Source organism: Vanellus vanellus (genome assembly GCF_965231255.1).
Source record: "Vanellus vanellus genome assembly, chromosome: 1".
NCBI lineage: Eukaryota > Metazoa > Chordata > Aves > Charadriiformes > Charadriidae > Vanellus > Vanellus vanellus.
Window position 1 is genome coordinate 7,356,349 of NC_138905.1, and position 15,342 is coordinate 7,371,690.

The 15,342-nt window shown below is 39.1% G+C and overlaps 1 protein-coding gene and 1 long non-coding RNA gene across 2 annotated transcripts in view; both read left to right on the forward strand.

The window, feature by feature from the left end:
* CDC123 (cell division cycle 123) overlaps nt 1–13,091 on the forward strand; it is a 37,160-nt gene extending 24,069 nt beyond the window's left edge. Inside the window, exons 10-13 of the mRNA XM_082489016.1 lie at nt 2,986–3,014; nt 8,420–8,548; nt 10,914–11,051; nt 11,863–13,091. Coding sequence (XP_082345142.1) covers nt 2,986–3,014; nt 8,420–8,548; nt 10,914–11,051; nt 11,863–11,889 — 323 coding nt within the window. The 3' untranslated portion in view covers nt 11,890–13,091. The remainder of the gene's footprint in view (nt 1–2,985; nt 3,015–8,419; nt 8,549–10,913; nt 11,052–11,862) is intronic.
* Nucleotides 13,092–14,631: 1,540 nt separating this feature from the next.
* LOC309685956 lies at nt 14,632–15,120 on the forward strand. The gene is made up of 3 exons (XR_014270508.1): nt 14,632–14,699; nt 14,891–14,978; nt 15,062–15,120. It is a non-coding gene; the product is annotated as an uncharacterized lncRNA (long non-coding RNA).
* The last annotated feature ends 222 nt before the right edge of the window (nt 15,121–15,342 follow it).

Consider the following 15,342-nt stretch of genomic DNA (forward strand, 5'->3'; position numbering starts at 1 on the left):
CCTTTTACGTAAGTTTTTAACATGTTTAATTATTTTGCTGAGCTGCTAAAGCAGTCAAAAAGATCTGTCCTGTCTGACTCAGGGGAGACCTTATTGCTCTGTACGACTGCCTGAAAGGAGGGTGTAGTGAGGTGGGGGTTAGTCCTTTCTTCCAAGTAACAGGTGATAGGACAAGAGGAAATGGCCTCAAGTTGCACCAGGGGAGGTTTAGATTGGATATTAGGAAAAATTTCTTCACTGAAAGGGTTGTCAAGCATGGGAGCAGGCTTTCCAGGGAAGTGGTTGAGTCGCCATCCCTGGAGGTATTTAAAAGGTGTAGATGTAGTGCTTTGGGACACAGTTTAGTGGTGGACTTGGCAGTGCTAGATTAATGGTTGGACTCGATGATCTTAAGGGTCTTTATCAACCTAAACGATACTGTGATTCTATGACTTGCTGAAAAAGATACCTTGTAATGCCTGTCTATCTTATATTAAAATTCCTAATAATTGGACTCTTCAGGGTTTCTTTATTTCATTCCAGACAAGTTCTCAAGGACCGTTCCTTGGAGAAGACTAGTAGTCTGTAAATCAGTATATGAATTTAATAGGTCTGTAGCTCTGATATTTTGAAGTAAGATCAGTCATATAGATCTTATATTCTGATTACTGTCTTTTAATTTTCCTCAGTGTTCCAAAGTAATTTTAGCTGGTATGTAATCAACTGACAGATAAGAATTCAGGGCACTATTTTTGGAAATTGATGCCTAGATTTAGGCTCTGAAACTGCTGTCTGGTGAACTGAAAGGTCTGAAGCATCACCTTATGTAAAGGACGTAAAACTATGCCATATGAGTTACCTTCTGGGGAAAGGAGGTTTCAGGGTGACCCTCTGGGATGAAGGTTTGTTAACATTTTGTTCTTAGGCACTAAATGCTGGTAACTTCTCCTTCTGCAGAGAAATGCCATGCAGAAAATGTTTTCTGTGGTTTTGTTTTGTTGGTTTTTTTTTTTTTTTTTTTACCACCCTTCATTCATACCACAGCTTATCGCTTGATCCACTGTCTGGTAGCATATGTGTTGTTAACATTAAAAATCTGGCTTTTCTTGTTTGTTTGCTTTTAAAAGGAAAGGTATTATAGCTTTTTTCCTGACTTCTTGTTTCATTGGGGATTTTGATGCTGTTTGCTCTGCTTTTTCCAGTTGGTCTGGTAGCATCTCCAGATGGAAGAGTTGAGTCAGAGCAGCTGAAGCATTGCAGAGTCAGAGCAGTAGGATAACAGATGGGTGAATGCTTTATAAATACTTCTAAATGATGTTAGAACCTTCTAAATACTTTTCGTAAGAGCCCAGTAAGAACAGTGTTCTGAAGGTATTGATACTTACTGTAGAGTTGAGCCTTGGCTTGCCCTCCGTTTTGAGCAATTGCTGCTAAAGTTTTACTACAGTCTCGCTGGCACATGACACCTTTGCTCTGAGGGGGTCCCTAAGAAGAGGGAACAGTTCAGGTGTTCTTCTCTGTTCAGTGTTTGTAAGTGTCCCAAACTAGTCACCAACGTGCAATCAGTCTTAACAGGGATGTAAATTCTGCTAAATGCCATTAGCTTCAATGATTGCCATAGGCTTGTTTAAACTGTCAGGAGTCATTTTATAATAAAGCTCAGATGCAAGTTTTCCATTAATGAAATATGACTAATGATAGTACACAGTACAGGCAACAAGTTGAGTTGAACAGCTGGAGAAGAAACTTAGGGTTGCTGTGCTCCTCTTTGCGTTGATGACTTAGCCACTGAGGGCTTGTCTTCTCAAAAAAATCATAGCACTTAAGTCTGGAGTGACATTTTAAATTGACGTAACTGAGCTTGTGCAAAAAGCTGTGTGGAATTTTAACCTATATGGTCAAAAGCAGTTACGTGACTGGCTTTGGTGCTGTTGAGTTGTGGTTTGCCCTCAGCCCAGTCAGTTTCTCATGAAATGTTAGATTAAGCTGCTGAGCAGCTTTACATGCATGAATGTGATCAATCAATGTTCCTGTTACTGACGAGCCGCTTCCTGAGTAGTTCCTGGGGCTCAAGTGTTCTACAGTCATATCCTGCGTTTAGTTTATCCCACATGTATTGGGAAATCTCTTAGTTGAAATATTCCTTTCCTTATTAGTGAAGGAAGTGACAATACAGCATTTGTCTGAGGTTTTTCTAAATCTGGCATTTCTTTTTCTTTCTTTCTGCTAAACTAGTCCAACTTCTGCATGTAGTCATGCCTGAATGCTTGTCTGTCGATTTCCCTAGCTGAATAGAAAGACAAAGATTTATTTAACCATACAGAACAGAAGCTAATAGAAAGATGTATGTACAAAGATTCATGCTTAATTAAGTCAAGGGGAGGGACAGCAGTGGAGCTAGCAAGGCAGCTTTGCGTCAGTCACCGATTAGCAAAGGGTCTGTTTGAAAGAGTTGTTGATAATTGGTAGGTGTGCTGTATCTGCTCTGGCTTACATTAAACATAGCCATTTCACTGCCTCTTCTTCCTCAGCACACCCATCGACCCCTTTGTTCCTACAACCTGTTTGTCTTGGTATGTGCTGAAGTCCTAATCTCCCTAAAGCGGGAACTTTCTATTATTAAATGTTTGTGCAAAGTCAAGCACACTGAAGTCTTGATCCTTCCTTGAAATTTCTCCATTCTGCTGTAAACCGAACAGCAGTAATGTCAAAGATAAGCTTCTGTCTGGGCTAAGAGTTTATCAAATGTTCTTTGCTGGGGGGAAAAATCAACAGAAGAAAACAGCATTAAATGGAAAACCCGGCAGCCGATCTCTCAGTGCATTAACAGTAGTTCTTGAAACGTTTCAACTCCCTCTTGGAAATGAACCTAATTCTGGCTTGGAGTTCTTTAGACATACTGACTTTGCAGATTGTGCGGTCTACACAGTATCTATTCAGATTTAGATATCTTCTGTGAAATTATATATCTTTTAAGATTAACATTGTTTTTTTTCTCCTTTTCAGTTGTTTTTGATGTGTACAGAGACAGCAGGGTAAGTGAACAATAGGTTGTATATAATTGTTTATTCTGTGGAAACTTTTCCTGAAATGCTGCACAGATGAAGCAAATAATAGCTTCATCTTCCTAGAAGTGGTCCTGGCAAAAAAACCCAAAACAACAAAAAAACCCTACTTGATGTTATTATTCTGTTCTCAAGGTCTTTTTCTGTGTTAGGCTCTGTCTACAGTAGGAGAATAATAGGATTATGGGTGTAAAAATGTCTGTGCCAGTGATGTAATTGTTTAGTGAATATCTTCCAGAGAAGCACTCTGTCTTAAAGCACATAACTTTGACTTCAACTGTCAGTTCTGTGAATCTACTGGAGCCGATTTAGTTTTCATTATGATGTGGAGAGTCTTTGCTGAAATAATTTAGAATAGAGTAGAATAGAATACTTCAGTTGGAAGGGACCTACAGCGATCATCTAGTCCAACTGCCTGAGCAATTCAAGGCTGACCAAAAATTAAAGCATGTTATTAAGGGCATTGTTCAAATGCCTCTTAAACACTGGCAGGCTTGGGGCAATTTCTTTTAAGATGGGCAGTTAATCAATGTCATATAACATTACCAAGTTGCTTTAGCGAAGCACTACCTGTTGCTAAGGTTTCATCTGCATAGTGCTTACTCTGAGTGCTTTTGATGGAAAGGTATCTGAATGTGCCAGAATGGCTCTGATATTTAAAAAATAAGGCTTTTTTTCCTTCCCCGTGATGTTTTTCCCTATTAGCATCTGAACTCATTGAAACTAATCCTTAATATTTCTTCAGGTTATCCATGTGAGATTGGAAAATGATAACTTTTACTTCATATATGGAAGTCTAGAGTACGAAGGGGTAGTGGTCAAAAGAGTATGTGAATGTGGCGTTCCCAGTTTGATGGATGGAAACTCAGTTTTTCTCTTAAAGCTGCTCCAGCTGTGTGTGGTTCTGGGTGCTCGGTGGATCAGAACTCTAAATGTCCAGGTAGTGACAGAGTGGGGAGAAACGTCCCATCTGAACTTCAGGTGCCAGTATCAGAGTTTGTTACCTCGACCTCTGCCAGTGTCAATGGAGAGAAGTAGGTCAGATGAATTGTGCTTGAAAGGCACACGTGTATTGTTTTAAAAGCAACCTCAACCAAAAATGCATTATGTAGCCTCAAATCTCAAAACCTGATTTGGGAATCACAGCCTGATTTTAGGAATCATATTAGTGCCTAAAAAGTCAGTCTTTGTTTCAGCTTAATTTTTTTCCAAATCCGAAACCAGATACGCAAAAAATAAAGCTATATACTTTTGCTATATACACTTATGAATCTCACTGTTTGACTTCTTTACAGTTATGGGATTGCAGAAGGTCTTTGTTTGAGTTGAGTTGGGAGTATTTGTAATAAGTTCTGATTCTGACTTTGAATGTTGCTAAAGTATTTTGTAATTCTGTAATAATAAATCATGCCATAGTTTGCAAAATAAAAACTAAATAGGAATACATGTCATGTGCTGAGTAACAGTACAATAGTTGTTTTCCACAACTTTTAACCTAGGTACCTAAAATCAGGCTACAGGCTAAAACCAGCCACGCTAAACGGTAATGGAAATTACCTGCCCAGGTTCAGATCCTCAGACTTGAGGATGCTGCTGGGTAAAACGTGGAGCAACACTTCAGTGTCAAACTGGGTTCTGCCGTTGGGTACTCTGCCTCATAGCTGAGGCATGAAGACAGATTATTCAAGTGAAAGGTTTCAGCCTGTGTGATCTCAAATGAGCAGTGTTTCTTCATCTGTCAAGATAAAATATATCTGTTTGTAGATATCTCTCAGTGCCTTCTACCCTCAGGTCTTGTAAACTGCCAGATAGCCCTTTGTGTGTCAGATTCTCCTTTCACACATACTTTTGTGGTTTGCAACTGTATTATTCATCTCTCCCTTTGTATGTGAGTTACAGGCAGCAAAAGAATATTGAGTGTTGCAGAGTGGGATTAATTTCCAGAGCCTGTGCTCCTCATCAGGCTGGTTGCATGGCAACCTCACCTACAGAATGAGAGAAATGTCCAGTGTCTGCTTATTTTAAATTCTTTCAACTCTAATATTCAGCTTGGAGAAGCTTGTTCTTTGATACAGTTGTGAATGAGAGCAGCCCTGTCCCCATGCTTGCTTTAGTTCCTTGAGAGACTGTACAGAGTAGGCTGCTGCAGGTCCTGCTCGTTGAGTTGGAGGGTGGCATAGAAGCAGCCATGGCCTGGTTGAGAAAAAGCTTTGATGTGTCTGCCTTTCCTGTTCCACTCTCTTCACCGAGCTCATCTGAGCTAGTGCAGACTAGTTATCTTTTTAAGGAAGAAACATACAGTCTTCCAGACTGGATGATCTGAAGACCTGGTCCCGAAGAGGTTGTGTAGCAGGACTGGTAGCCTGTTTTCATTTGGATCCACTTTATTTTGTTGTTGTTGTTGTGCTAGCAGTTCACAATCTTTGTGCAACAGCTGACAAGCCTGAGAATCAGCTCTGCTACGGCTCTGCCTGTCTCCCAGGTGTTAACAACTTGTGACCATGTTCAAGACAAGTCACTGGTGAAGACAAAGTGCAGTGTGGCTCCAGACCACTGCTAGCTCACAGCTGCTCTTGTTAACGAGCAAACTAGTGCTTGTTGTCTCTGCCTTGCGAGCATTGCCACTGTGCATGAAGGTGCAGCTGGAGTTAGGGAGATGTAACAGTTTAGTTTGCATTTTATCTATCTTTTAACTTCCTTTAAACAGTCTTTGTCATAGACACTTCCTTTCAGCAGCATGTTGCTTAATGCTTCAGTAAAACAAAGCATGAAGCTGACATGATATGGTAAATCTATTGGTTCCTGTTTTAGGATGAGAAAAAAAAATCCTATGTAATACAAGTTGTTTTTTTTTTTTTTTTTCCCCCCTCCAGATATGCACAACTTTGCTTTCCTGGCTTGTGCATTCTGTGCTCTCATATGACAAAGATTACTAATACCAGAAGATGGTAGATAAATAGCTTTACTACTGCTTTTTAGATACGCAGCACAACTCATCTGAAACTACATTTAAATCATGACATTGCGTGTATGACTTGAAAAAGCATTTTATCTTAAGAAAAGACAGTTTGGTTACTGACCCAGAGTAAACTCCCTTTAATGAGCCTTGAAAAGGGATATTTAGTTTGCTTTGCCACTTCTCGTCAATTTGCAGCTACTAAAGCTCAGTGCAGATTTCAGACCATCTCAAAGAAACAGTTGGTGTTGTCGATGGTGTACTGTTGTCTGCAGGGAGGGAGAAATACTGCTGGGTGCTCACAAAAAACAGGTGTTGCGTTCAGTAGCCTGAAAAACAATTTTTGTTTTTTTTTTTTCATTTCTTCTGTAAAGAAATTATCTTGAGTTCCTATGACAAAGCTGAGTTTCATGTATTTGGGGTGAGGAAGAGTCTCTGTGAATGCCTTTCATAGCAAAGTCCTTTGTTAAGTAGAAGCGTTTCTGGTGCAGGGAAAGATTCTCTGAACTGCTGAACGAACTTTGCCAGCCATTGCTTCTGTCTGGATTAAATTGGTTCATTAGCTTGTTTTTCTAGTGTGATAGAATGAATCTGAAATTACAGATTCCTCTTCCTGCTGCCTTGGAGCTAACAAGATGTCCCCATTAGCAAAAGTAAAACATCACTTATAATGAGAATTTGTGACTGCCTTTTGAAGAAGAACAGAGATGGAAAATGATAGCAGAGCTTGCCCCTGTTTGCTCTCTGCGCCTATGGTGTCAATATTGATGCAGAGGTGTTGCATCTTAGCCATGCAGATTTGTGCTTCTTCACCCTTCCAAAACAAGTAAGAAACCACCCAGGTCTGTGTCCCCGCAATTGGGAGTTTCTTTTGTAGCCGTCTGGTTTCAGTATGGCTGTTGCAGTGCATTGGCTTCTTAAAATTCGCTCTGTGAGAGTTGTACCCCGTGGATCTGCCCTGAGAGAGAGAGCGAGCTGTGAAAGCCTGTGTGCAACCACACGCTCACCAGTCAGGGTGCTGGCTCAGTTCCAGTTTACAAGTAGTATCACTGGTTTCATCTGTGCTGGGACTTCCCCCACCTGCACGAGTAACTTGCTGGGGATAGTAACAGACCAGCCAGAGCATTTTTATTCTCTACTGTATGGGTTTCCGTGCATTTCCTATTCTATAGTGCGTTAGTGCCTGCCGGTGGGGGGTGGCTTAGGTAGTGTGGGTGGCAGAAGTTTCCATGTTACTCTGTGACTGAAGGCTTCAAAAGCATCTTTGTAAGTTAAAAACCAGATGGTTGTAGTGTAAATCATTGAAGATATTTGCTGTTTGTATCAAGATAGGGAAGATCTTTTAAAGAAAGAACATCCTTCAGGAGTGAGGGAAAGAAAGAGAAAGCAAAGTAAGCTTTTAGTAGCTACACAGTCTTCAGGTTTGGTTTCCAGTCCCAGTTGATCTTTAATAAACACAATAATACCCTTCAGTCCTGCTTATGTTACAGCAACCTTTTTCTTTCCATATTTGATAGATCTGATTTCTTCCAGGTGTAATACTTGTTTTGCAAATTCTTACTAGCAGTTTTAGTCCTGTTTCACTATAATTTATTATAATGTTTTGTTTTATTAGAATAGATGACACTTTCTTGGGTAAGAAAAGATGGCCCTGTGCTGGGGATTGTATCTTGAGATGACTCAATACAAACTATTTCTTGCTCCCCTGCAGACATCTCTCTTCCCTTTAATATGTCATGTTAGTTTCTCTACTTTCATTTTTCATTTGTAAGACAGGCATGCTGTTGTGCATACTGCCACAACTGTTTGGAACACAAATGTATTAAAGATGAGGCAGGAGAAACTAGTCTGGACTGCTAGTGGTGGCTATATTAAAAATGCCTTTAAGTTATTATTTATTTTTCTGTATCTGTGCAGCACCTTTCAGCTTTCAAGATCTCCACCAGCATTTTGCAGACCCTGCCCTGTATTTTTAGAGTCCCTTTTGAGACCAAGAACAGCAGTTCTTGTAGAGTGCTGAATGTGCAACAGTGCTGAGGTGGCTTTTGATGGAAAGCAAAATCCCTGTTTGGGTGGGGTTTTTTGTTTGGGTTGTGGTAGTTCCCCCCCCCCCCCCATTTCCTTGTTCTTCCTGTCTGGGGATCTTGGAGAACCATGTATCTAAAAGCACCTTGTGTAGAACTGAATTCAGATTATTTGAGCTTTGTCTGATCTTCTGTTTAAGAAAAATAGATTAAATTAGTAAGTCATAGCTTGCTGTGTTGTAAGTGTTTTCAATTTTGACATATCTTTATCTGAACACCAAGCATACTACAGTAATGTATGTGTATTCTAATTTTTTTTGTTGTTCTTGGGTTTTTTTTTGTTTGTTTCTTTCCATTCTGTGGCTTGTTTTAATTCTTCTATTGTTCCATTGCAGGGTAAGATTTGGTTAATAGATTTTAACCCATTTGGTGAAGTAACAGACTCCTTGTTGTTCACGTGGGAAGAACTGACCTCTGGGAAAAACTTGAAAGGAGACCAGAGTGAAGGGGAAGCAACAGAACAGGTACAGCCCTGCGGTGAGGGAGGCTGGCTAACAAATCCAACAGGCGTTATGGCCTTTTATTTTTTCTTTTCTTTTTTGGTTATAATCAAATTATGATGCAGACCCCATTGAAGTAAATGGATGTCCTTAACTCAGGAAATGTAAACTCTTCATAAGTAGAATCTACCTTATTAGACAGTAGTTAATCTCAACAAGTATCACATGCTAGTTTTAGATGCCTGAAAGGGAATTTTCAATTCAAACAGTACAAGCCCATATTGGAGCTTTGACCACATTGCAAAGAAGATGCCCTGAAACTTGCTTTTGTGCAGTTTTGATGCAGTCTTTTCAATTTCTCTTAAAATCTGTTACTTTTCTATGTAATCACCTGAAGTTCTGCTTTGTTCCTGATATCTGTCATACAGTTTCCCAGAGCTCCAGATTTATGTTTGGGGGGAGACAAAAAGAAGCTTAACTTCTGTCTCTTCCTCATATCGAATACCCTCAGGGAAGCTTTGTCCTCTGGTTGAACTCCCTGGACTTGCAGAGCAGGGCTTTTCTATCCCTCTTCCAAGCTGCATTGCCTTCAAAAAACCAAATAGCTTCCCCTTAATACAGAGAGGGAGGAATAGTCTTTATTTATTTGCATTCCAGCTTTTTTTTTTTTTTTTTTTTTAACTGTATGCTTGAGACTGAGTCCTCGCATCTTAACCAGTCCTTGGACAGCTGGATAGAAGATGTAAAGTAGCATGTTACTTGATCCTGGTAAACACTTGGTAGTTGTCTGAGGAGAGATGGCTAGTCAGATATCATGGGCTTTTCTTTACTTTTTAGTTGTTAAATGGCATTAGAGGTAACTGAAATGACATGCTTTATTGAGCTGATTTTAACATCTGAGCTTTGCTCAGATTTGCCATTTTCATAACACATTGAAAGGGAAATACACCACACTGCAGGCTAACATTCATGCCATTTTCTTAGTCTCACCGTGTGGCTACTGCTGTATGAAAATCTATTCAATGAGCCTTCTTGCTAAAAGCTGTGTCGCCTTTGTTAAAACACACTCCCAATTCTTGAGCTGTCCATGGGACACCTGAATTTTCGTGTGAGGATTTCTTTTTTTCAGTGCCAGTCCTTTTACACAGCTTTCTGTGGTATAAGCCTGAATGAAAACCAGACTTACTTGTCTTCATGCCTCAGCTTACATGCAATCACAGTCTGGTGTGAAGTTACTGAAGTTCTGTCTTTAAAATGAAGCTGCTTATTGCCATACAGTGGGCAATTAAGTTGCATGTCAACGTGTTGAACTGAAAAATAAATCAAGTTACCCAAAACCTGTTGCTACAATTAAGTGTTTAGAGATTTTTATTGTTTTTTTTTTTTTATATTTTACAGATATTTTTTCCTTCAGTAAGTAAATTGGTTGGAAAGCTTAGATCATAATTTCAGTAAGATTATATTTGCAAACATGGGTTTAAACAAGGAACCTGTGAAGACAAGTTTAGGGATTCTATCATAAAAATTATCATAGAATCATAAAGTAGTTTGGGTTGGAAGAGGCCTTTAAAGGTCATCTAGACCAACCCCCTCTGCAATGAGAAGGGGTATCTTTGACTAGGTCAGGTTGCTCAGAGCCCTGTCCAACCTTACCTTGAATGTTTCCAGGGATGGCACATCTACCACCTCTCTGGGCAACCTGTGCCAGTGTTTCACGACCCTCATCATAAAGAATTTCTTCCTTATATCTGGTCTAAATCTACCCTCTTTTACTTAAAACCATTGTCCCTTGTCCTATCACAACAGGCCCTGCTAAAAAGTTTGTTCCCATCTTTCTTATAAGCCCCCTTTAAGTATTGAAAGGCCACAATAAGGTCTCCCTGGAGCCGCCTTTTCTCAAGGCTGAGCAACCCCAACTCTCTCAGCCTGTCCTGATAGGAGAGGTGCTCCAGCCCTCTGATCATCTTTGTGGCCTCTCTGGACCTGCTCCAACAGGTCCATGTCCTTCTTATCTAGGGGGCTGCAGAGCTGGATGCAGTATTCAAGGTGGGGTCTCACCAGAGCGGAATAGAGGGGCAGAATCACCGCCATTATTACAGCACTGTTATAAGCGTACCTATATTAAATGTATTAATAATTGATACATTGTAGAAGCTTTAAAGCGAGGGAATGAATGTGTTGATTTGACTGTTATTAACTTTTGCTCTTTAGTGGGCATAGTGTTTAATAAGAAAACCACAGTTTTTAGGAGGTGCAGGCTTAGTTGAATGAATGTCAAATAAACTTTTTGGCAAAGTGACTCAGACAATCTCACAGAGGAGTTCAAGAAACATTGCTAGCTTTATTCACATACACAGTTCTTGTCTTATCCAATATTTTTTTTCTGAAGGACTATCCAGTTTTCCGTTGTACGAACAGTAAGGTTACTGTCCAGCCTAGTCCATACCTGAGTTACCGACTGCCGAAAGATTTTGTGGACCTTTCTACAGGAGAGGATGTTCACAAATTAATCGACTTCCTTAAACTGGTAAGGAGTAGTGAAAAAAATTTCTGACCTTCCATGTCTGTGAAATGGCAACATCAAAGTGCCTGGAATTGTGCTTTTGTAGTTAACATAGGTTATACAATCACAGAAAGAGTAATGTATGAAGCCATGAAACCATCATACAATGTATTGTTGGGCTGATCTATAATTTTTTTTCAAGTCATGAAGAGCAAGCTTTCATACTGATCTCACTTCAGTTAATTATTTGTATCTGTAGGGGAAGCAATGAATGTAGTTTGACAAATCTTACTGAAAGACCTAGCTGTTTTCTTTCTTATTTAAATGTAAATACAAATGTAGTCTAAATGAAAATCTATTTTTTTTTTTTTTTATATGCTGAAACTAATGCTTTTTAAGAACTTCTTTAAAAGTTAGAAGATAAGTATACTTAGGAGAAGGCCTTAAGCACTTGATCCTTTTTCAATGCAACTTCTTTGCTCCTTCGATCAGTGACATCTTTGAAAGCTAGGAAGGGGAGGGCAGTTTCATCTTGACCACTGACTTCTGCCATGGCCATTGTATTTTCTGGTTCTTGTATAGTCTGTTGGCTAATGTACAGGGCAATTCTTGTTCTTTACTGGAAATAAAATCCAATAGTTTGGGATGGGGGACAGGGTTGATGTCACTGTTCTATTTGCTGGAAATATTATCTCTTACCATTCAAAAAAATAGCTTAGAAATGCAGTCATTGTCTAATATCCATTGTATCTGGAAATACTTGTCATGATTTATTAGTGCTCTTACTTCAGATAGCTATGTCCTAACATTATGAACTCTCCTGTTCCATCGACAGAAAAGAAATCAGCAAGATGATGACTGAGGTATCAAGAAGCATTACATTGAATTACAAGCAAGAAATCGGGCAAAAGCTATATTTATCACAACTATTAAGCTATTGATTTAAAGAAAACCTGCTTTTTATAGTCAATGAAAGAACTGAAGAGCTGTTTATCCTGTGTGTCTGTTGGTTTATGTAAAAGCGTAGAAAAGCTTTTTCAGGGAAATGTGAAAGGTCAGGGTGAGTTCTCACTGGATTCCAGGCTAAATGCAACTGTACCGTGGTGCAAGCAAGCAACAATCCGAGTGCAACTGAACGACTGCTTTCCCATCTCATAATGTGAAGATTGATGCCACTGAAGTTTGCCATCGGCCTCTCCAGTGATAAATATTACAACATATAATGCTTGTGCAGTTAAAACATCAAGCATTCTCTGAATTTAGGCACAGTCTTGCTTAAAATATAGTATAGTCACAAGGAAAGAATGGAATGTACATTTCTTTTTCTGTAGTAACATTTTAAAATTGTAAATTTACTTTGTTTTGGGAGCACTTCTCATCCTTTATGTAAAAACAGAAAAAGTGGAGAAGGTATTGTTTTGTTTTTTTTTTTTCTTTGTTATGAGGCCTAATACTTCATTTCAGACAACAGCTATAGTAAACTACTTAAGGTTTGAAAAATTTGCATTTCAGGAATTTGAAATTCTGACTGCATTCCAAGTAAAGTATTGTTTTTGCAGCAGCTAAAGCTATGAAATTTGTTAAACTTCCCCAAATTTCATTTCAATTTCACAGTAAAGGTTTCTTGAAACTTATTTTTTAACTCAATACATACCAGACATCAGCTGTGGCTTTAATATAAATAGTTAAACATAACATCAACCTGTAATTTTGTATGTGGATTCAGTTTTGTTTCTTTTGTATCATGTCTCTGAGTTTCTTAAGAAAATGATTATTCTTTCTGCTCTTAAAATTCTGTATTCATTTGGTACTTCAAGTTCTTTGTATAAATGGAAGCTTCACTAAATTAGGGGAAACAGAAGCTTTTGTTACTGATTGCTGTTATTGTGGGGGGTGGGGGAGGGGAAATTTCAGACGAAGAACAAACTAACTTGGGTATAGGTGTTTGCATGGCATCAGTAATTTGCTAACAGTATGCACAATTCCCATTGAAACAAAAAGACATTTGGAGGTGCTCATAGCCCCTGGAAATGGGGTCCTGTTTCGAACCAGTTATGTGATACTTTTTGTGTGTATATAAAGCTGTTCATGTTTCTTTGCCTTGCTTTTGCTGGCAAATTGATATGGTGCTCGGTTACAATCTGTTCTTAGATGTTAAATCTGAGCTTAGATGTTAAATTATTACTTACTGTCTGTCTTTAGCTTCAGTTTTGAATGAATACTTACTCTGCTTAAAGATTATGCAGATTAAGAATCCAGTTCTACCAAATACATTGATGAAACATCACAGATGACAGCTCCTGGAGTCTGAGAGTACAAGATCTGCCCTACCCTTTTCTTCTGAAGCAGTGGAATCTCCTTCTCAATAGCTTTTTGTACACAAATCATTTGCTCAGGGCTGGGCTATATACCTAATTGTGCCACACTGCAGGACTTTGGATGAGTTTTTCTCACCCTTATCAGAGAGATTATTTGAGTATAAGTGTCTCTAAATCAGATAGGAACTTCAAAACGTAGAAAGTCAACAAAGCTTTCCTTTTTTCTTTTAAAGCTTCTAGCTATAACTTAAACTATTGTGATGATCTAACCACACTTCCTTTAAACAGATAACGCCCTGGAATTTCCAGCAGCTTCATAAATGCTTCTGAACTACAGATTGTCTTTAAAAAATATTGAGTCTTGTTTTAAAGCCAGTTTGAAGAGGTTTAAAGAGAGTTTCCTGCATCTTGTTTGTGTGGGGTTTTTTTTTGTGGTGTTTTTTTTTTTTTTTTTTTTTTTTTTTTTTTGTGGGCTCTGCTGATTAATTTACCATTATCATGGCTTTCTGTGCTGGAAATTAACCAGAAGATATACAGTATTGGGACCAGTTTGATGGCACCCTGTACACTCTGGAGTGTTCCGTTAGGTGAGTAGGCTGGAGCTGTAGCCTTTTAACAGCCCGTTACACTGGAAAAGGTTGCCCAGGGAGGTGGTAGATGCCCCATCCTTGGAAACATGCAAGGTCAGGTTGGAGGGGCCTCTAAGCAATCTGGTCTAGTTGAAGATGTCCCTGCTCATTGCAGGGGAGTTGGACTAGATGACATTTAAAGGTCCCTTCCAACCCAAACTGTTCAATGATTCTATGACTTTATTATTTATCCTGAAAATGGCATCACCAAGTGAACTGACCATAATGTGTGCAGAGCTCATAGACCTGCTAGCAGCTTTCATACTTTTCCAAGAACCACACTATTCTGTGAGCGTTCTGTATTTATGGTTGAACTCTCCTAGGACAAATCGTGGTGGAATCGGACACTGGCCAAGCACCTGGCTCCCTAAATGGCTTTGCTTGTTGCTAGCCTGTGCCGGTCCTCTAGTTAAAGGACCATCATAACACCATGGCGTGCTGCTCCTGTCTCCTACCCAGTGCCCTCTGGCACAGCCTACCCCTCCATCCTTCCTCAGTCTCAACAGCAGTTTAACATACTCAAAGACTTCTCTTTGTAGTTGTATGCTAGTGATCAGTGAATTCAAAGGTTTTTTTTTTTCTCCCCTATGATTTGCTAACAGATGACCAATCTGAATTAATGGACTGCTCGACCAAGCTATCAAACACTGAGAGAAGCTGTATTTCAGAGCTGCAGGAATTTATGCCACTTCCTCTGGGCTTAGTCTTAATGAAGACTGTAAAAGGTAGCAGAGCAAAAATACTAGTCCCATGTAAAGGTTCTGAAATAGAAAGAGTCCCCACTATAAAAATCTGTTGTACATAATCAGGTTCCCCAAAATACCATATCCTTACAATTTAAATACATACTTTATATTTTCTTTGCTTCTTTCTCCAACTTCAGGTGACCAGACGTTTTTTTTTTTTTGTCTGCTAGATTAAAGATTCCTTTTCTAAAAGAATTTTCATCCCATGTGACCTTTTGATCTGCAAAGATGATTAACAAACATATTCCTCTTGGGGAGGTGAGGAAGCTAATGTTGATACATTAAAAATGCTTCAGATCAGTTTTAAACTGAATAGTATATGACAGTATATTATTTTTCAGGTCATCGTGAAATGGGTTTCTGCCTCTAGACATCATACAGAAATTTGAAGATAAAAAAAATCCATTTGTTCAGGTCATTATTCATGTGATTCAGTGATACGATCACCATTTGCTGAGTAAGGGCAAACTATATTCTTAGTTATATGCTTAAAATGTTATGTAGAGATACTTGTAATCTCCCCTAGTTAGACGGAGGTAACGTGCAGTCGTTTTACACAGATCATATGCTTGCCGAACTAGTAGGAAGCCTGGCTGTGTCTAATGGCTTGAGCGGAAGGAGG